The sequence below is a fragment of the Sphaeramia orbicularis genome, chromosome 19 (genome assembly GCF_902148855.1).
Source record: "Sphaeramia orbicularis chromosome 19, fSphaOr1.1, whole genome shotgun sequence".
In the NCBI taxonomy this organism is placed as follows: Eukaryota; Metazoa; Chordata; class Actinopteri; order Kurtiformes; family Apogonidae; genus Sphaeramia; species Sphaeramia orbicularis.
Genome location: NC_043975.1, coordinates 11,700,956 through 11,722,395, shown reverse-complemented (window position 1 = coordinate 11,722,395; position 21,440 = coordinate 11,700,956). Strand labels below are relative to the sequence as shown.

General features: G+C 33.6%; 1 protein-coding gene across 1 annotated transcript; it reads left to right on the top strand.

The window, feature by feature from the left end:
• The first annotated feature begins 507 nt into the window (after window positions 1–507).
• On the top strand, window positions 508–18,165 carry LOC115410059 (inorganic pyrophosphatase). Its single transcript, XM_075353443.1, is given in 14 exon segments — window positions 508–937; window positions 3,912–3,976; window positions 6,045–6,106; window positions 7,384–7,504; window positions 7,569–7,626; window positions 7,629–7,652; window positions 9,503–9,547; window positions 9,550–9,654; window positions 9,715–9,825; window positions 9,828–9,841; window positions 12,120–12,205; window positions 16,189–16,258; window positions 17,747–17,786; window positions 17,892–18,165. Coding segments are annotated over 14 exon segments (891 nt in total). The 5' UTR covers window positions 508–876; the 3' UTR covers window positions 17,921–18,165.
• Window positions 18,166–21,440: the final 3,275 nt, after the last annotated feature.

Sequence of the window (21,440 nt, the reverse complement as noted above, 5' to 3'; positions counted from 1 at the left end):
TTCTATAAACCAAACTGGACATATTTAATGTGACGCCCCCTTTACACTTCACATGTCTTTAACTCATTTGTTCAAACAATATGACATTTATTGCATTAATTTTCTGTTTTATACCATGTTTCATTCAACACATGAACACACTAAATACTGACTTGAACATTTACAACCCAGTTTTTGTGCATCTTTTAAAGTTATTTCCTGTTTTTTGGGGGTGTTTTTTGTATCTGAAGAAAAAAGAATGAGAAAAAAATATATCTGCTCATTACAACCCTGCAAACACAACAAAACTAAAGGTGGAATAAGACTTTTGCCCTGCTGTAGGTTAATAAGTATATAATCAAACCGTTACTGTGAAAACTCCAGGAGCAGAAGTCACATTACGGGCACACCACCTAATCCCACAACTTAATTGGTTTAGAGCTAACGCCAGTCAGCTCCATCTGTTTTTGCCTGAAAAGAGCTCTCATGGGCCACAGCTTACTGGGAGGAAATGGAAAACAAGTCACATAACACGCAAAGAAGGTAAAAAAAGTCCACATTTACACTGTAGAACGCATGTGGCACCAATGAAGGAGTGCAAATAACGCAGGATTAACTGGTTCACAGTAATTCTTTAGTGGTTTGTTTGCTCGTTTTTTTTAACAATAGATGTGATTAGTTTTCAGAAAGTGGAAAACATAAGGAAAAGCAGCATGTGTCTGTCATCTGGGCCGGTGTATCGCAGCCTTGTTGTCACATGCAGGCACTTGTCGGATCTTGAACCCTTGGCTTATAGACAGTGCGCATGCCCGCTCGCTCCTCTCTATGACAGGAGCTTCTTAGTCCTCCTGAATTAGTCCACAAAGCGTAGAGACGACCGGACGTCAACAAACAGACATGAGTTTCACCACCGAGGAGAGGGGCAGCCCCAACACCCAGGACTACAGACTGTTTTTCAGTAAGAATGGATGCATGGAGTTGTGTTGGTGGACGGAGTTGGTTAAAGTTGTTACTTCTGCCAAGGAGGTTATGTTTTTGCCAGGGTTTGTTTGTTTGTTTGTTTGTTTGTTTGTTTGTTGGTTAGTTAGCAACGTAACTGAAAAAGTTATGGCCGGATTTGGATGAAAATTTCAGAAAATGTTGATACTGGCACAAGGAACAAATGATTAAATTTTGGTGGTGATCGGGGGTGGGGGGGCCACTGATCTGCCTTGGCAGAGGTCTGCGCTCTACCAGTGCTTTTCTAGAAAAGACAGCGCAGACCTCCGCCAAGGCAGATAATAATAATAATAATAATAATAATAACACTGGGTTACAAAAAAATGTTTTTTGCAAGTTGTCTAGGTTTTTTCAACTGAATTAGGACCATTTTGCACCGCTAAATCCAAAAATGACATCTGTTTTTCTCAATCAGGTCAGGTTTTTTTGCCAATTTGATTTTGAAAAATTTGATCTTCTCACAAAATATAATAATTAATACCAAAATAAGATTGGTAAGCACACTTTATGAAACTTGTGACTTGATTCCTGTTAGGTACAATGGTGTATTCACCGCAGATGTAGCAGAATACGTCAGGCTTATTTTTGCAAGATCTTCCAGTCGAAGCCATTCCATTCACCTGTAATATTAAAAAAAACATTAATCATAAATTGGCAAAAGTAAAATCTTCAGAACTCGTTTATTGCAAGAAATATGAAAGAATTTTACATCATATGATGTGAAAATGCCCATAAATGTAAGCAAAAATGTTAAAAAGCCAATATGTAGCATAGTTCAGAAAGCTGACCTGATTGAGCAAAATTAATGTGATTTTTGGATTCAGCACAGCAAAATTATCCTAAATCAGCTCAAAAAACTTAAACAATAAATTTGTTGTTGACCAGTGTAATAATAATAGTAATAATAATAATAATAATAATAATAATATAATAATAATATAATAATAATAATATAATAATAATAATAATGATAATGGATTAGATTTATATAGCGCTTTTCTATGAGCACATACTCAAAGCGCATACAGTGGATCCATTATTCATTCGCTCTCACATCCTCCCTCTGGTGGTGGTAAACTACATCTGTATCCACAGCTGCCCTGGTGCAGACTGACAGAAGCGTGGCTGCCAATCTGCACCTATGGCCCCTCCGACCACCACCGAACATTCACACGCATTCATACACAGTGTGAGTAGCACTGGAGGCAAGGAGGGTGAAGTGTCTTGCCCAAGGACACAACAGCACATAGACAGAGCGGGATTCGAACCGCCAACCCTTCAGTTATTGGACGACCCACTCTACCATCTGAGCCATGCCCCCCCCCCACCTGCGATCACCACCAAAATTTAATCATTTGTTCCTTGTGCCAGTATCAACATTTCCTGAAATTTTCATCCAAATCCGGGGCACTGATCTGCCTTGGCGGAGGTCTGCGCTCGCCGAGTGCTTCTAGTTTGTTTGTTTGTTGGTTAGTTAGCAACATGACTGAAAAAGTTATGGACGGATTGGATGAAATTTTCAGGAAATGTCCAAAATGGGACGAGTAACCAATGATTAGATTTTGGGAATGATACGGATCACTGTCTGGATCCAGGAATTTTTAAAAAGATTCTTTATCATTGGGAGATAGGGATATTTTCAACATATGTATGTGTAACTCTACAATGAATGCTCAGAGTGCTTGGTAAAAAAAATACAAAATAAGTTCCCAACAGGTTCTACAACACAGGTGTCAAACATGCGGCCTGGGGGCCAAATCCGGCCTGCCAAAAGCTCCAGTTCGGCCCTTGGGATGAATTTGCGAAATGCAAAAATTACACCAAGATATTAATAATCCTTTTAGTTCAGGTTCCACATTCAGAACAATTCAATCTCCAGTGGGCAGGACCAGTAAAATACTACAATAACATATAAATAATGACAATTCCAATATTTCTCCTTGTAAATGTAAATATTTTCATGTATTTACACTAAAACAAAGTATAATTTTGCAAAAAAATGAGAATAAATTGAACAAATATGAACAACCTGAAATGTCTTAAGAGAAGTAAGTACAATTTTAACAATTCTCTGTCTGTTATTAAACGTTTTGTGTATTTGTAGATCCACTGTGATCTGTAAGTTATAATGTACATGTGTAAATGATAAACTGAGGCAGAATATTGTTAAAATTACACTTATTTTTTCAGTTTGTTCACGTTATTCACATCTTTTGAAAGGATAGTTTGTAGATGTAAACCTTTTCATAATGTAAATTTACTTTTTTCGCTCTAAAACAGAGAAAAGTTTGGAGTTGACATTATTTATATATTATGTTATTATTTTACTGGTTCGGCCCACTGCAGCTCAAATTTAGCTGAACAAAATGAGTTTGACACCCCTGTTCTACAAGATACTGAAGATTGATCTGGATCCTCACAAAATTCTGGATACCATGATCCAGAACAGGAAAAAATAGTGGAGTTTTGGAATTTTAGGATGAAATTCCAAAACTCCATTACTCCACTATTTCATGTAATGTTCTCTCCTAGTAAAGACATATATCGGTTGTTGTCAAATCAATTTTATTTGTATGGATCAAATGTTTTTATTTTGGAAGATGTTACCTGTATGTCATGTATGTAATGTGCTCTTCTACTAAACACATATATATCAGTTGCTAATAAATTGCATAGATTGTATAGTTCAACGAATATATTTGTTATTTTTATATCTTGGTAAAACACATGAAATAGAGGAAAACAATAAAAAAAGACGATATATCAATGGTAATGGTCTAAGTCCAAAATCCAGGTATTATTTTTAGTAGATCACAGCATGGGAGACTGAGCTGCCTTGGTGGAGTTTATACTGTGCGACTGTTGAGGCCTTAAGTGAGGATTTCACACCTTGAACGCCTCAGAAATTGAACTTGCTTTACTCCTTTTCATAGAAAACGCTGAAGGGAAGTACATCTCTCCGTTCCATGACATTCCAATCTATGCAAATGAAGCAGAGGTAAGCATCATGTGGAAGTATTCGAGTAGACAAGTCTGCACTATAACTAAAAGTACTGGATTCGAAAACAGACGACCAACAGCAGCTACTCATCTAAACTGTTAACAAGTGGTTCCAGGCACAACAAACCCCGCCCCTCGCATGTATTGTAGCTTATTTTGGCATCGATCCAGCTGATGTCATCATGTTTATGCGTGTGCTGATATCAGTATATCAATTGCCTATATATATGTGCCAAGTTTGAAGTAAACAAACAAATTGGATGTTTTTATAAACATTAGAAATTTCACCCATAAGTAAATGGGAGGAAAAAGAATTTAAAAATTCCTAAAAAATTTTAACTTTGACCTACTGTTCCCAAAATGTAATCACTTCTATTCTGGGTCACTGGCAATCTATAAACCCAATTTGATGTGGATTTAACCAATAGTTTTGCTGCTACAGACATGTGAAATTTCACCTATTATAAGTAAATGGAAAAAAAAAAAAAGATTGTAAAACTTCATAAAAATTTTAATTTTGACCAACTTTTCCCAAAATGTACTCTGATCTATTCTGGGTCACTGGTAATCTACAATCCCAATTTGGTATAAATTCAGCCAATAATGTTGCTGCTACAGACATTTGAAATTTCGCCCATTATAAGTAAATGGGAAAAAAAGATTTGAAAAATTCATACAAAATTTGAACTTTGACCTATTTTTCCCAAAATGTAACCACATCTATTCTAGGTCGCAGTCTATAAACCCAATTTGGTATGAATTCAACCAGTAGCTTTGCTGCTACAGACATGTAAAATTTCATCATTATAAATAAATGGGGAAAAAAACAGATTGTTAAAATTCATAAAAATTTTTAACTTTGACCAATTTTTCCCAAAATGTAATGACATCTCTTCTGGGTCACTGGTAATCTATAACCCCAATTTGGTATGAACTAAACCAATAGTTTTGCTGCTACAGACATGTGAAATTTTGCCCATTATAAGAAAATGGGGGGGGGGGGGGGGGAGATAGAAAAAATTAAAAAAAATGGAAACTTTGACCAGATTTTCCCAAAATGTAATGACATCAATTCTGGGTCACTGGCAATCTAAAATCCTAATTTGGTATAAATTCAACCAATAGTTTTAGTGCAACAGACATTTGAAATTTCACACATTTATATAAATGGGGAAAAAAAAAAAAAGATTTAAAAATTCAAACAAATTTTTAGCTTTGACCCACTTTTTCCAAAATGTAATTGCATCTATTCTGGGTCACTGGCAATCTATAAACCCAGTTTGGTATGAATTCGACCAAGGGTTTTACTGCTACAGACAAGTGAAATTTCGCCCATTATAAGTAAATGAGGGGAAAAAAGAGATTGTAAAAATTCATAAAAAATTTAAACTTTGACCAACTTTTCCCAAAATGTAATGGCATCTATTCTGGGTCACTGGAAATCTAAAATCCCAATTTGGTATAAATTCAACCAATAGTTTTAGTGCAACAGACATTTGAAATTTCACACATTATATATAAATGGGGAAAAAAAAAAGATTTTAAAAATTCAAACAAATTTTTAGCTTTGACCACTTTTTCCAAAATGTAATTGCATCTATTCTGGGTCACTGGCAATCTATAAACCAAATTTTGTATGAATTCAACCAACAGTTTGATGTTAAAGTGTTAGCAAAAAAGAAACAAACCAAACCAAAAAACAAACCCCTTCCTCCCCTTCGGGGGACTGGGTAATAAATACAATTCCATTAAACACAAAGGAACACATCTACTATCTCTAATCTGTCACATCTATAATGCCTGAGGTAACTAATTCAATCATAGAAATAAAGAGTACCAGAATTGCCTCTGACACGTAGTAGGAATTTACTTGTCAGTTAAGGAATCAGTGGATTAAGCCTCCAACAGTGTTAATTATTTTTCTCTGCGTGCATGCTTATCTTAAAAACAACTTCATTATCCCAGTCTGTTTGTACTGAGTGATGAGTTTGTGCACATACGCTTGAACGGCTCATGCAGTTATTCAAATCTTAACTGGGGATCTGAGTATATTTTGTCTCTTGCAGAATATTTTTCATGCCGTTGTAGAGGTTCCAAGATGGACGAATGCGAAGATTGAGGTATGCATGTTCACATATTTGCAAGTCATTGTTTTCTTCTCACTTTGGGATATAATTCACTTCTTATATCTTACACCTCCTTCTTAAAATAAATCAGAGGTGTAAATAAAGTGTAAATCAGAGATCCATATTGCCTGTGAACAGGATTTGTCTTTAGTTTATTTTTGCACTGAATATAAGTGATAAGAAATATTTTATCTGGTGATTTAAGAAGATAAACAAAAATTAGCCTACACTGGAAAATGAGAATAAGATCGTGGTCATTAGATTATTATAATGATTTTTTTTAGCTGTTTTGTGTTAATGTGGCCTGTGACATAATATACAGCTCTTGAAAATAGTCTATTACAAATGTCCAGACATGAACCCTTTGTATGAGACGAGACGAGACAGCATGAACAGGAATCTTATGAGCCATGACGGTCCCAGTATTTTTGTCATAGTTTATAAACATCAATATTTCCTTAAAGTTTAATGGGAGATTTTTCTTCCTAAGTGAGATGTGAAGAAAGTAGATGGTAAGAAAAATATTCGAGAAATTTAGAGGTACAGCATTTAAAATCATATAGTCATAGATCCAAAAAAAAAAAAAAAGAAAAAAAGAAAAAATCAATTTTGAAAGAAATAAAGTAAAATATATTTCCTAGGCATTTTGGAAGAAATAAAAAAATAACCAATGAAATGTAATAATATTTATCACAATAAATAAAAATAACATCTAAAAATAAACTATATTATGACATCTGTCGTTATTATTTTGTATCCCAGACCCCTGTTGGAAAAGAAACACCTGAATTCAACGTGTCCCAATACTTTTGTCCATATAGGTGCACTATAACCCTTTAAAATCTGACGGTCATCGCTGACACACTGTGCATATGCAGTTTGGATGGCTGTAACTCTTTCACTGTTTGTCCAATTGGAAGATTTGACGGTTTCTGAAACCTGAGATGTTGTGCTTTATAGGTTTTATCGGGTCATTACAGTAATTTCGCTCACATCCGCACTAGAGTGGAGAAGATGCCATTTTAGCAGAATTAAAACATGCAGTAAATTGTAATGACTGTTAGATTTTCAAAGATCTGGGGGAAAAAAAAAAGACTCTGGAAAAATGGCCAAACGGACTCACTCACAGCATATTTTCTAAACATTTTTACAGTCAAAATAAGACAAAAAAGTCCAGGCGGAACATTTTAGGCTTAGGGTTGAAAGGGAAAATTATAGAACCAGTGGTTCTTCATTCTTTCCACACTTGCCTTTTTGATTCATGTCTGTGTTTTCCCAGATCGCGACTAAAAGAGCCTTCATCCCCTAAAACAAGACATACAAAGAAGGGAAATCTTCGTTACGTAGCCAATGTGTTTCCGCACAAAGGTTATATTTGGAACTACGGCGCTATTCCACAGGTAAATCATAACAGGAAACCAACGCATGCCCTGTTTTGTCTTTAACTTGTCTCTTTTTTGACAGACGTGGGAGGACCCCAACCACAAGGACAGCGACACAGGATGCTGCGGAGACAACGACCCATCGACATCTGCGATATTGGAAATAAGGGGGAAAGGACATGGCTGAGTGGTGCTTCAGCTAACTTTAGCCTTGGTGTAGAAGTAAAGAGATGGATTCAAGTATAGGGAGGGAGGATTTTGGATGTTGGGGATTTTATTCTCTTGACCATAAAGACCCAGTTCTGTTCTCAAATGAAATTTCTCTCTATTAACCTTCCTTAAGTATTATTTATTATCCTCTGTATTTTGCATATTTTCAGTGCAAATTATGTATTTTCCTATATTAATTACTAATTATGTAGGATGCATAAAAGCTCAGATTAATGTTGAGGGTATTATATCAGAAACAGAGAAAACTGAAGAAAAAAGTGACTTGTTCTGTAAAAATTTCAATAACTGAACATAAACCAAGTGTGTCCATCCACTGTCATTGATACAACGCCCAAATGGGTCATATCTGATGACCATGAAAAGATGACAAACTGTATTTTACAACAATTATTTACATGTAATGATAGTATTAGTGATTCAATAGCTATTAAACATTTTAACTCCGCTGTGCTTTTGTTGGATGTTAGGTCTTATGGGCTAATTACAACACAAACACACGAAGCCGTGTGAAATACAAAAGATTAAAAAAAAACAAAAAACAAAAAAAAACAACAACAAATAGTAGCGCATCATTTTTTGTGTCCTTTTTACCATGTTACGTGCGGATTTTTGAAAAAAATAAAAAAAATTTTTAAAAATGTTTATCTGAAAAATAGTTTCTCTTTTATCTCAGTAAGTGTTTATTTTTAAAATAGACCAAAGTGCTTCCAAACTTGCTTCATAACATTAGTCTACATCTGGTTGGAATTTTTAGCCCCCATGTCCTGTTTTTAGGACCAGTTTCATAGAAGCACCCTGATGTAAAAAGACTAAAAGACAGAGTCATCAAAATTTTAGACCATCAAAAGTCATCAAAAACAAGGGTTATGCAATCAAGTATTAACTCCTGTGTGTATCATGTGACTAAAACAGACAGAAAAGAAAACATGGAATGCCTAAAAGCACTGTTTTTGTCAGTACAATGCCATAGATATTGATGTAAGAACTGAAGTGATTTTGGTTATTATCAAGAAAAACCATGGAAAATGGATAGATATCAGCTCTGAAATTAAACTCTTATGAGCTATTTTTTGTTGTATCATTATATTGTCCAAACAAATGTACCAGGCATTAAAATGAACAAGAAACTGAAGAAAACAAGGGGTGGTCTAACAATTTTTTCCACGACTGTATATGGTTAAAGAGCACATGAACACCATATAATGCTGAGTATTACGTGTACAAAGATTACCTACATCATACATCTTCTAATATGGATGGACATGATGCACAACACGTGCATCTGGAAAGCTCCCATAAAATTATCATTATTTCCGAACAAATGTCGTTTAGTTGTACCAGGCATTAAAATGAACAAGAAATTGAAGAAAACAGGGTGGTCTAATAATTTTTTCCGCGACTGTAAAAATGCTGCATGACTACAGCATCACAAAGATACAAAAACACATAGAAACTGGCACAAAAGGAGCCACTCTGAAATTAGGTTTTGACATTCACAGAGTTAGTGGCAAGGAGACAATAAATGTCACTCAAGGGTCTTGTGCTGCATAAATTTGGAAATTTCTGTTCTATTTGCTACATAACAAGCTTGTATAGACAGTGAAAAATGTGCAAAGTGCATCACATTTCACTCCATATGTCCTCAATAAGGACAAATCCAGACTGTAATCTTGTTTTTTTTTTTTTTTTGTTTGTGTGCGAGTTCCCCATTGCTGTATAAGTCCATTCATTGAAGAGGGGGACTTAAAGTAAATAATCTGTCATCAAATCTCATCTTTGTTCCTTAGGTGTGTTCTCGAGGAGAAATAATCCAAGTCAAGGTGCTGGGAACCCGGCTTTGATTGATGAAGGTGAAACAGACTGGAAGGTGATTGTGATCAATACCGAGGACCCCGAAGCCAACGACTTAACGGTAACGGAGTGAAACAAACACATCAGTGCTGGGAAGATGCCATCAGACGCCAGAGAAGATGAATTTAGGTTCTGTTTTGTGGCAGATATCGATGATGTAAGACGGCTGAAGCCCGGATACCTGGAGGCGACCTTCGATTGGTTCAGACGATACAAAGTCCCAGATGGAAAACCTGAAAACCAGTTTGCATTCAATGGGAGTTCAAGGACAGGGTACACTTTTAGATCATATCCACAGATTTATGACCATTCATGAGATTTTTAGCATATTGGATTTATTACATGGGTGTCAAACTCATTTTAGTTCAGGGGCCACATTCAGCTAAATTTGATCTGAAGCGGGCCGAACCAGTGAAATTCTAATTAATAATGTATAAATCATGTCAACTCCAAACTTTCTCTATGTTTTAGAGTGAAAAAAGTAGAATTAAATTATGAAAATGTTTGCATCTACAAAATATCCTTTCAAACAATGTGAATAATATGAACAAACTGAAAAAAAAAATGTGCATTTTAACAATATTATGCTTCAGTTTATCATTTACATATGTATATTAAACTCACAGATCACAGTGGATCTACAAATACACAAAACATTTATTAACAGGCAGAATATTGTTAAAATTGCATGTACGTATTAAGGCATTTCAGGTTGTTCATATTTGTTCAGGTTATTTAGATTTTTGCAATATTATACTTTGTTTTAGTGTAAATACATGAAAAAAAGAACAAAAAATCTGGAGTTTTGAGTTTATAGGTTACCATGACCCACTTGAGATTGAATTGGTTGAATGTGGAACCTGAACTAAAATGACTGTTAAATATCGTAGTGTAATTTTTGCAGTTCACAAATTCATCCCAAGGGCCGGACTGGGTCCTTTGGCGGGCTGGATTTGGCCCCCGGGCCGCATGTTTGACACCTGTGATTATTACATGAAGGGTTTTAACTTTAGAGGGACAATGGAAATCAAAAAATGCTCATTAACCCTTTAACCCTGAGACATTATTCCAGGGTAAAGGGTTTCTGTGAATCTGCGTCTGTTTCAGTGTCATAAAAGGCTGAGTATGTGCTCGTGTTCCTTTTCTTCAGTGGTTTTGCTGTTCTGTGCTTTTTTTTTTTGTCAGAGCAGGGGTGTCAAACTCCTTTTAGTTCAGGGGCCAGATTCATCTCAATACAGATTCATTCAAATTTCTTATGTGGGCCGAACTAGTAAAATAATAACATAATAATTTATAAATAATGTCAACTCCAAACTTTTTCTATGTTTTAGAGCAAGAAAAAGTTAATTTACATTATACAGGTTTACATTTAAAACTATCCTTTTAAAAGACCTGAATAACATGAACAAACTGAAAAAAAGAGTATAATTTTAACAATATCTGCCTCAGTTTATCATTTACACATGTACATTATAACTTACAGATCACAGTGGATCTACAAACACACACTAGACATTAAGTAACAGGCAGAATATTGTTAAAATTGCACTTGTTTCTCTTAAGACATTTCAGGTTATTCACATTTTTTGCTAAATTATACTTTGTTTGACTGTATATACATGAAAATTTACATTTACAAAGAAAACATTTGAAGTTGTCATTATTTATATGTTATTATGATAATATTTTACTGGTCTGACCGACTTGCGATTGAATTGTTCTGAATGTGGAGCCTGAACTAAAAGGATTGTTAATATTTTAGTGTCATTTTTGCATTTCACAGATTCATCCCAAAGGCCGGACTGGACCCTTTGGTGGGCCGGATTTGGGCCCCAGGCTGCATGTTTGACACCTGTGTGTTAGAGTTAGAGTCAAAACGGGTGGAATAACAGAAAAAGACAAAGAGAGGAATTGAAGTTTCACTGGTTTTTGCTAAATAATGCATTCAGAATGTACATCAATAAGAGATTTAGGATAGGGCTCTATTTTCTAAATCAGTCCAGCTGTTTTTTTGGCATGGGGTGAACTCCAAAAAGTAGTTACACGGTCAAAACTGGGTAAAAACACAGTAAAACCTTTTTAAAAATCACAGCAACACTGCAAACGACAAAGAAAACCGTGGAAAAAAAAAAAAAAAAAAAAGCCCAGGCCATTGATTTTCATGGTGAGTCCAACTCATTCACTGCGCTGTGTTTTGTCTCGCATTCCACAGGCAGCGGGGGTGCACTGAGCATGCTCAGATGTCTATGGAAAGAAAAGGTGTATTCTATGAGCACATTCGGAAATTGTTCCTATTGAGCAAACAATTGAATTTTAGGAATATGTAAAATGAATCATACCTTCAGAATGCTCACCACAAATGCATCAGGGGCTAAAGGGGTTAACGACATTAGTGACTGAGTTAGAAAGAATTTCATCTTGTAAGACAAATATGATGAGTGATCTTGTGTTTCTTGGTTAATTTTTACATCCTGATGGATCAGTGCTTATTATAATGGACATTAGGGATGCTTGCCTTTTTTAAATTAACATAATAAATTGTGTTTTCTAGGATTTTGCCATTAAAACAGTGAAGAGCACTCATGAGTTTTGGAAAGCTTGATCTCGAAGAAAACCGACGCTGGAGAACTGAAACTGGTAAGAATATTTTAATAAGTCCTATAGTCCAACATTAGGTTTTGGTTGAGAAAGGAATGGAATATAAATGGAACATGAGAAGGAATTCATTCATTACATAAGGCTTGGAATTTATGTCAAATTCAAGGCATAAAAAAATAAACACAGTATAAAATCCAGATATAAAAATCCAGTCAAACATAAACCACAGTTCAAATCAATAGAATAATATTATATTAATATTAATTATAATATATTATATAAACCACCACACCACACACACACACACACACCACACACACACACACACACTATAGTAAAGTTGTAGTTCAATAGGGTTTATTGGTTTAGTAAGGTTCTAATGTCCACACATATGCATTTCTCAGTCTCTGTATTAATATCTAATCTGTACAGAAGAGGATTGGGGCCACTAGAAAAAAACCAAAATTAAATTAAGGTCTATATTTTAAAATTATTATTATCATATAAGAAAAAAGTCAGAATCAGACTTTTTTTCTCAGAATTCTGACTTTAATCTCAGAACAATAATTAAGAACATTTAAAACAGTTAGAATTCTGAGAAAAAGTCAGAATTCTGAGATTAAAGTCAGAATTCTGAGGGAAAAAAGTACAAATTCTGAGACAAAAGTCAGAATTTAGACTTTTTTCTCAGAATTCTGACTTCAATCTCAGAACAATAATAAAAAATATATGTAAAATAGTTAGAATTCTCAGAAAAAAAGTCAGAATTCGAGATTAAAGGGAAAATTCTGACTTTTTTCTCAGAATTAGGATTTTTTTTTCTCCGAATTCAGACTTTAATCTCAGAATTCTGACTTTTTTCTCAGAATAATAATAAAAACAATATATTTTGGACCTTTTTTTCCCCAGTGGCCCTAATCCTCTTCTGTAAATCTGGATATATGTCAAATGTGTACAGCAGTAAAAACAAAAGTTTCAGTGAAATTACGGTTTCTATAAACCAAAGTGGTCATATTTAACCCTTTCGTGCGTAGTGGTCACTACAGTGGACAGCTATTCTACAGCTGTTCTCTTGTATATTCACGGATTTTGTTGTTCTTTTCATTGTTTTTTTGTTTTTGTTTTTTCTTTACACATATCTTTATTAAAGTTTTAAGAGACTACATGTCTTTTCTGACATGAATTGGTAACTTTATGTAGATCTCTCCTGAGGATAAACCCCCAGAATCACAAGCCTTCCCCACAGTTTTCACACAATATATCAGTAAATACATGTTTCTGTGCGTCAAAAATTAAACGTGTGGTGTCCAGCTGAGTGGATATTTTTGCAACTTCATGAAAAATAGATTCATAAGAATTTTTTTGTCATTATTACTTTTTTTAAATGTATTTTACATTTTTTAAAATTATTTTATTTTTATTTATTTATTTATTATTATTTATTTTTCAGAAGAAATTTTCCATCACATTGTTTTTTTCATGCCTAAAGAGGAATAAAAACACTCAGGAAAAAATTTTGATTAAGGTCTCATAATTCGTGCATGAAAGGGTTAATGTGACCTCCCTTTACACTTGACATGTCTAACCCATTTGTTCAAACATATGACATTTATTGCATTAATTTTCAGTTTTATATCAGGTTTCATTCAACACATGAACACACTAAATACTGACTTTAACATTTACAACCCAGTTTTTTGTGCATCTTGAGAATGAGAAACAAATATATCTGCTCATTACAACCCTGCAAAAAACAACAAACCTAAAGTTGACCTAAGACTTTTGCTCAGGACTGTATGTGTTGTGAGAAATGATAAACACTCCATCTAAATGAATGCAGATAATATAGTGACAGTGTGAATAAAGTGCAGTTTTATCTGGTTATATAACACAGATTAAAATCTATTTGTATGCACTGTGCACTTGCAACCTGGAAAAACATGCAGAACAATCCAAAGCTGGATTCATTTGTATCCGAGTGCTTTACTTCCAGCAGCTTCATTTGCTTTATATTTTAATTGCTTCACTTAATCTTGAGTTTGTTTTTTTTTTATCATTGTTAATCACCATGGCTTACCCTAGTCATGTTTTCTTTACTCAGCTGTATTCTAAATGAGGCCTCCACCTCTGTATAAATAAAGAGAATGATAAATACATTGTCATGCGCCTTCTTGCCAAGAACAGGGAAATAAAATCCAGAGTCAAATGAAAATAGTGACATTACATATTTACTTTCCTGGGTCCTTTAAAGGAGTCATGTTTAGCTTTTTTTTTTAACTCTTTAAAACCTGACATGTCATCGCTGACTCACCCTGTGCATATGCAGTTTGGATGGCTGGAACTCTTTCACCGTTTGTGCAATAGGAAAAATTCCAACGGTTCCTGAAACCTGAGATGTTGCGCTTTATAGGTTTTATTGGGTCAAACTCTTAGTGGTCTTAACCCTATTAATTTATCTCAATTGCTTTTAATATATGAGCCTTCTCAGACCCTCAGGTAATACTCTTAATTGTTCCTAGAGTCCAAACTTAAACTCATGGTGAGGCCTCATTCAGCTTTATGACCCCAAACTATGGAGCGGCCAACCTGAGGCCTATTTTTCTTAATAATAATAATATAATAATAATAATAATAATAATAATAATAATAATACATTTTATTTGTATTGCGCTTTTCATAGAACTCAAAGACACTTTACATACAGCATAAAAACAGAAACCAAACACATTTAAAAACAGATTAAAAGCAGGTGGAAAATGCAGGTATGAATATAAAACAACTAAATCATTAAAATTACACATTAAAAGCATTCTTAAATAAATTCATTTTTAAAAGGGATTTAAAGGTGTTGAGGTCGGAGCAGTGTCGGGAAAAGGTGGAGAGAGTTCCAGAGGGTTGGAGCAGCAATTGAAAAAGCTCTGTCCCCCAGGTTTAAAAGTAAACTCAAAACCTCAAAATGTTTTTAGTTTAGCTTTTAATTAAACTCTTACTTTTTAACATTGTTTTACTCTGTTGCTTTTTTTTTTTTGTATTTGCAACTGCGGTACAGTGGGGGTTTGATGTAAAGCACTTAATGCTACATGTAACATGTATGAAAAGTGCTATTCAAATAAAGTTTGACTGATTGATTGATTGATTACAGTAATTTCACTCACCTACACTACGCTGGAGAAAAAGCCATTTTAGCAGAATTACAACGTGCAGTAAATTGTAAATGACAGCTGGGTTTTGAAATTGTAAGTGCTCTGGAAAAATGGGCAAAAGGACTCACTAACAACATATTTCCTAACCTTTTTATTGTTAAAATAAAAAAAAAAATCCAGACGGACCATTTTAGGCTTAGGGTTTAAAGGGTTACATGGAATTATGGATTTTAAAACATTTCTCTGTGGTCTGTATAAACTGTAAATGTTATGCTTGGGTCTGAATTCTTCATTATTCAACTCCACAGGTCCATCTTCAACCCTATTTCTGAGTAATGATACCAGAAAGGTGGTTTTGAGCGCTGGCCCCCCTCCAGGTTGTTGGCTGTGCTGCTCTGTCCCATTCAACCAACAACTGAACATTTAAGTAATCTGCTCGAAGTTTGGACATATTTTCAGTTTTTTTCTACAACCACTGCTGCTGACAAACAATTATGTCGTACTTAGAGAATGTTCGTCGGAAGTCTTGACCTTATACGCGCAAATGTCATCATGTAACTAGATATAGATGTAACAAATTAAGAAGGAATTGAAATGGGTTGTAGAAATCCACTCAATTTTTTATTTTATTTTATTTATTATTTTTTTGAATCCATCGATTTTGAATAAATATAAAGATAGTTTTGCAGCACCTGGAGGGTTCAAATTCAAATTTATGAACTATTAGGGTTCAAATACACAATAAATGAACCAAAGACTAATAAAAGTGGGTTTAGCAAATATGACCCTTTAACTGTTTACTGGGTGATACTGTATGTTGTATCTGCAGAAACGGTATATTTATCAATGGTTTGAAACTGGTTTTATCTTTTGTAACAGCATGAACACCAGTGTCTCGGACAGTCCGTTCTGCTGCTCAGCCGGAGATGCAGAGGCTGTGGTCAAATCAGTGAGTCCAGTTCACATACAATCATATTATTATCATTATCGCATTTTAATCGCAATACACTGACATGTAGACACACCATATTATATCATGTGTAAAAGTTTAATTTTCTGAATTATATATTCAGATCTAAATAGGGTGAAAATATTCCAACTCTGACAACTGTTGTGAATGAAATTTATGACACGGAAAGGCTGACCTTCTCATTAAGACTTACTACAGACAAATGTAAAAAACTATTGGGAAAATGGAATGTATGTTAATCAAGAAATTCTCAAACCTGTATAATCTTATCCTCATTTGTCCTGAACCTGTTTGTATTTGTTTGTCTGGAGATTGAACCAGGATGTTCTAAACCAGGGTGTCAAACTCATTTTAGTTCAGGGGCCATATTCAGCTAAATTTGATCTGAAGTGGGCCGGACCAGAAAAAAAAACATAATAACCTATAAATAATGACAACTCCAAATTTTTGTCTTTGTTTTAGTGTAAAAAACCCCAATAAATTATGAAAATACTTATTTTATAAATTATCCAAAAAAAAAAAAAAAACCTGAAAAAACTGAAATTTAAATTAAAAACGTAAGAAAATTTAGTGCAATTAAAATATTATTCCTCCACTTCTCATTTGTCCATGTGCATTATGGATCAGATCTACAAAGACACTAAACACTGAGGAACAGGCAGAAAAGACTTCAAATTGGGCTGACTTTTCTACAGACATTTTAGGTTGTTCATACTTGTTCAGGTTATTCACATGTATTGTTACAGGATAGTTTGGAAATGGAAATATTTTCATAATTTAGTGTTATTTTTGCACTAAAACAAAGAACAAAAATTTAAGTTGTTAATTCTAGATTTTATTTTGGCTTAATTCAAGATTTTTTTTACTTAACTGAAGATTTTTCTTTTTTTTTTGGCTTAATTGAAGATTTTTTTTTTTTTACTTTATTGAAGTTTTTTTTGGCTTAATTCAAGATATTTTTGCTAAATTTGAGGTTTTTTTTTTTTATTTAATTGAAGTTTTTTTTTGGCTTAATTGAAGTTTTTTGCGAAATTTGAGATTTTTTTGGCTTAATTGAAGAATTTTTTTACTTCATTGAAGATTTTTTTGGCTTAATTGAAGATTTTTTTTACTTAATTGAAGATTTTTTTTTTTTTTTGCTTAATTCAAGATTTTTTCCTTAATTCAAGCTTTTTTTTTTTTTTTTTTTTTTTTGCTTAATTCAGTTCAAGACTGTGGAGTTTTTGCACTTGGCAAAAACATCTCAGGGCTGGACTGGACCCTTTGGCGGGCCGCATTTGGCCCCCGGGCCGCATGTTTGACACCCCTGCTCTAATTGTTTGGTCTATCTTTTTTTATATATATATATATATTTTGTCTATCAGAAAAAATAAAGTATATACAAAAAACTAAAATATTCCAACTCTGCATGTTATTTGCTTTGTTGTCAACAGTTGCATCCTCACATACTTACTTTTATTCTTGCAGACATGTGCTGTTGGAGCTGAAGACCCCATTCCAAGTTCAGGTGTGTGTTTGTGATTGAAGCTACTGTACAGTTTTAATCACTGCATATTTATATCAATGTTTTAATGCTTTATGAATCTCTAATTAAATGTGTTTTTTTTTCCAGTTGATAAATGGTTTTACTATGAGAAGTAAGAAGAAAATCCTGGAGACGAACCTGAAAACAAGGGCCTTTCATCTAATTATAACAATCTGAGCTGCACTTAACCCTGGACAGACTCGTTCTTTTTCAGTTTAGAGTTTCAAGTGTCGATCTTCTAACTGTGGCACTTTGTTAGATGAATCTGTGTGAAAGCACTTCAATGCTTTTTCATCATTTATGTTAATGGGTCGTATAACTTCAAGGGTGTTACAGGTCTGCAATAAACTCAAGAAAATCCTACGGTGTGATAAAGTGTGTGCTTTCCAGACTCTAGACAATGTCGCGCTCAAATTGTGTAATGTTGGATTTTTTTCTTCCACTTGAAATACTGATATACTTCACTAATCGCTTTTCCATTGACCCTCAAATTGTGTGAATAAAGTGTGTGCATAAAAATTTACCTAATGGAAAAATTACAATTTGGCCAAAAGTCTTGTGTTTCGATTAAAAGTTTTTGTGCTGGTAAGAGTGGGTTTTTTGGGCATAGCACAAATCGTATATCACGCAAAACTGCAGTGGAAAGACCTTTTCCCGCAACTAGTCCCATGAATTAAAAAAAAAATGATGTTGATGGACATTACAACAACTGAAGAAGAAGCATTGTATAAGAAACATGGTGTGATATTTGTGGACACACCAGGAAACCGAATAATTTTTACATTTTGTACGAGATAGAGGGCTAATATATAATAATAATGAATATATCTGTAAATCAACGCGATATTTAAGTTCGTCACCATGTTTATGGGATGACTTCTCGTGTCATCTCACGATAATAAATAAACAAATCATCGCATTTGTGATTTAATGGAAAAACCAACATTATGCACTTCTGTTTTTTCGACATTTAGTAAATATCAGTAAAGTTTTGCGCAGATGTCCAATGGAAAAGTAGCTAATGTAAAGAACATTCCACTATTAACTCATCGTCATTCTTTCTTTCTTTTTTTTTTTTTTTTAATTTAAGAAGTTTTACTAGTCATTTTTCCATTGGATATCTGCGCAAAACTTTACCAAATTACTAAATGTTGAAAAAACAGAAGTGCGTAATGTCGGTTTTTCCATTAAATCACAAATGCGATGATTCGTTTATTATTATCGCGAGATGACACGAGAAGTCATTCCATAAACATGGCGACGAACGTAAAAATCACGTTGATTTACAGATATATTCATTCTTATTATATTACCCCTCTATCCTGTACTAAATTAAAAATGATTCGCTTTCCTCACTATTTCATTTAAAACTCTTCTTCACTTGTTGCAACGTCAGTCAACATCCTTTTTTTTTTTTTTTTTTTAAATTCACATGAATGTAGTTGCAGAGAAAGGTCTTTCCATTGCAGTTTTACATGATATACCAATTGTGTTATGCCCAAAAAACCACCTCTTGCCAGTGCAAAAACTTTTATTGAAAAACGAGAATTTTGGTGAAATTGTCGTTTTTCCATTAGGCAAATTTTTATGCACAAGCTATATTCACACAGTTTGAGGGTCACTGGAAAAAAACTACTGACACCTGAATCATCTGTACATAAATCTTGTAGTTACATAGAAAAAGCAGCAGTGACAATCAACAAATACAATCTGAAAAATTTCTCAAAATTTTCTATAGGAGTTTTGTTGTAGTCTAGCCAAATGAAAAAAAATCTAAATACAATAATATATTAAAACTAATTTAATATTTCTATCAGCTAATCTAATAGTTACATCTATAAAATAAAAAGTTACAAACCTTACCTGACCTCCACACTTACAGTAAAAAGGTAAACACGGGTCATTATCTGTGGTTTGTTTGTAGTTTAATAACAGGATGGGATGAGAAATGAGAAGAGAATTATTTTAGAAAGTGCTGTGTCTTTCTGGGAAGGTAAAACGATGAAGGCAGGTTCTGAAATGAATACCCACCAAGAGCTATATGCAACAATGCAAGTCAATATTGGGTTTGATGGATAAATGAATTGACATTATCCATCACCACCTGACATACAATGTATCTTTTGAGTCACAATTGAGAATTGGGTTGTAGGATTAAAGTACTTTTCGTTCACAAATTGAATATTATTAAAAAATACATTGCATGCCAACCCAGATGTGTGAGGTCATTGCACAATGTAAACACAGTTTTGCCTCTCATTACTCTTAAACTTAATCTAAAACATTTCACCACATTCATTCTGAAGTGAGGTTTGATATGAAATTTCTATTTAAGTAAAACACATGCATACACACAAATAAATACAATAAAAATACACACAAAATCAGACATAGACTTTCCCTTATTGTAAAAGTGTGAACTCTCAGACATTGTATTAAAAATGAGTTTAAAATATATAAATACTTTACAGTTAAATGGCTGCTAAATAATAGTCTGGTAAATTTTCTTGATTCATCACTTTTTTTAAGAATATATTTGAAAAATTATTCAATACCTAAACATTTCCTGAAAATCTTACTGAAACTGTTTTTTTTTTTCCCCAGAAAATGTGTGTTCTCCTCTGGAGTGAATGATGCCCTCAAAACAAGATTTTTCTATCATACAACTAATTAATTAACCTATAATTAAAGGTAAATCAGTTTTACTTGAAGATAGTGAACAACTAGACCAGGGGTGCCAAACATGCGGCCCGGGAGCCAAAGAGTCCGGTCCGGCCCTTGGAATGTTTTTGCAAAGTCAAAAATTTCACAGTCTTGAATCGAATTAAGAAAAAAAAAATTTAATTAGCTTGAATTAAGGAAAAAATGTTGAAGTAAGCGAAAAAAAAAAAAAATTCAATTAAGTCAAAAACAAAATCTAAAATTCAGCAAAAAATCTTGAATTAAGCAACAAATCTTGAATTAACAACTTCAAATTTGTTTCTTTGTTTTAGTGCAAAAAATAACATTACATTAATTATGAAAATATTTACATTTACAAAGTATCCTGTAACAATAAAATTGTGAATAACCTGAACAAATATGAACAACCTGAAATGTCTAAAGAAAAATTAAGCACAATTTTAACTATGTTTCTGCATGCTGTCCTCAGAGTTTAGTGTCTTTGTAGATCTGATCCATAATGCACATGTAGAAATGATAAGATGAGGCAGAATATTGTTAAGATTGCCCTTATTTTTCTCAAGAAATTTAATTTTTTTCAGGTTATTCACATCTTTTTTGTTTGGATAGTTTATAAAAGTAAGTATTTTCATAATTTAACCCTTTCATGCATGAATTATGAGAACCTGAGTTGAGTTTTTTTCCTGAGTGTTTTTATTCTTCTTTAGGCATGAAAAAAACAATGCGATTGAAATTTTTTTATGAACCTATTTTTCATGGCGTTACAAAAATGTCCACTCAGCTGGATGCCAATTTTTGAAGCAAAAAACATGTCTTTAAAACCCATCATCAGAAAGTGATAAACTGCGTGAAAACTATGAATAAAAAACACTTTTCATGCAGCTAATCTGATGTTTTCTCACATTTTAACATACTCTAATACTAGTTATTACTAACTTCATGCAGGACAATATG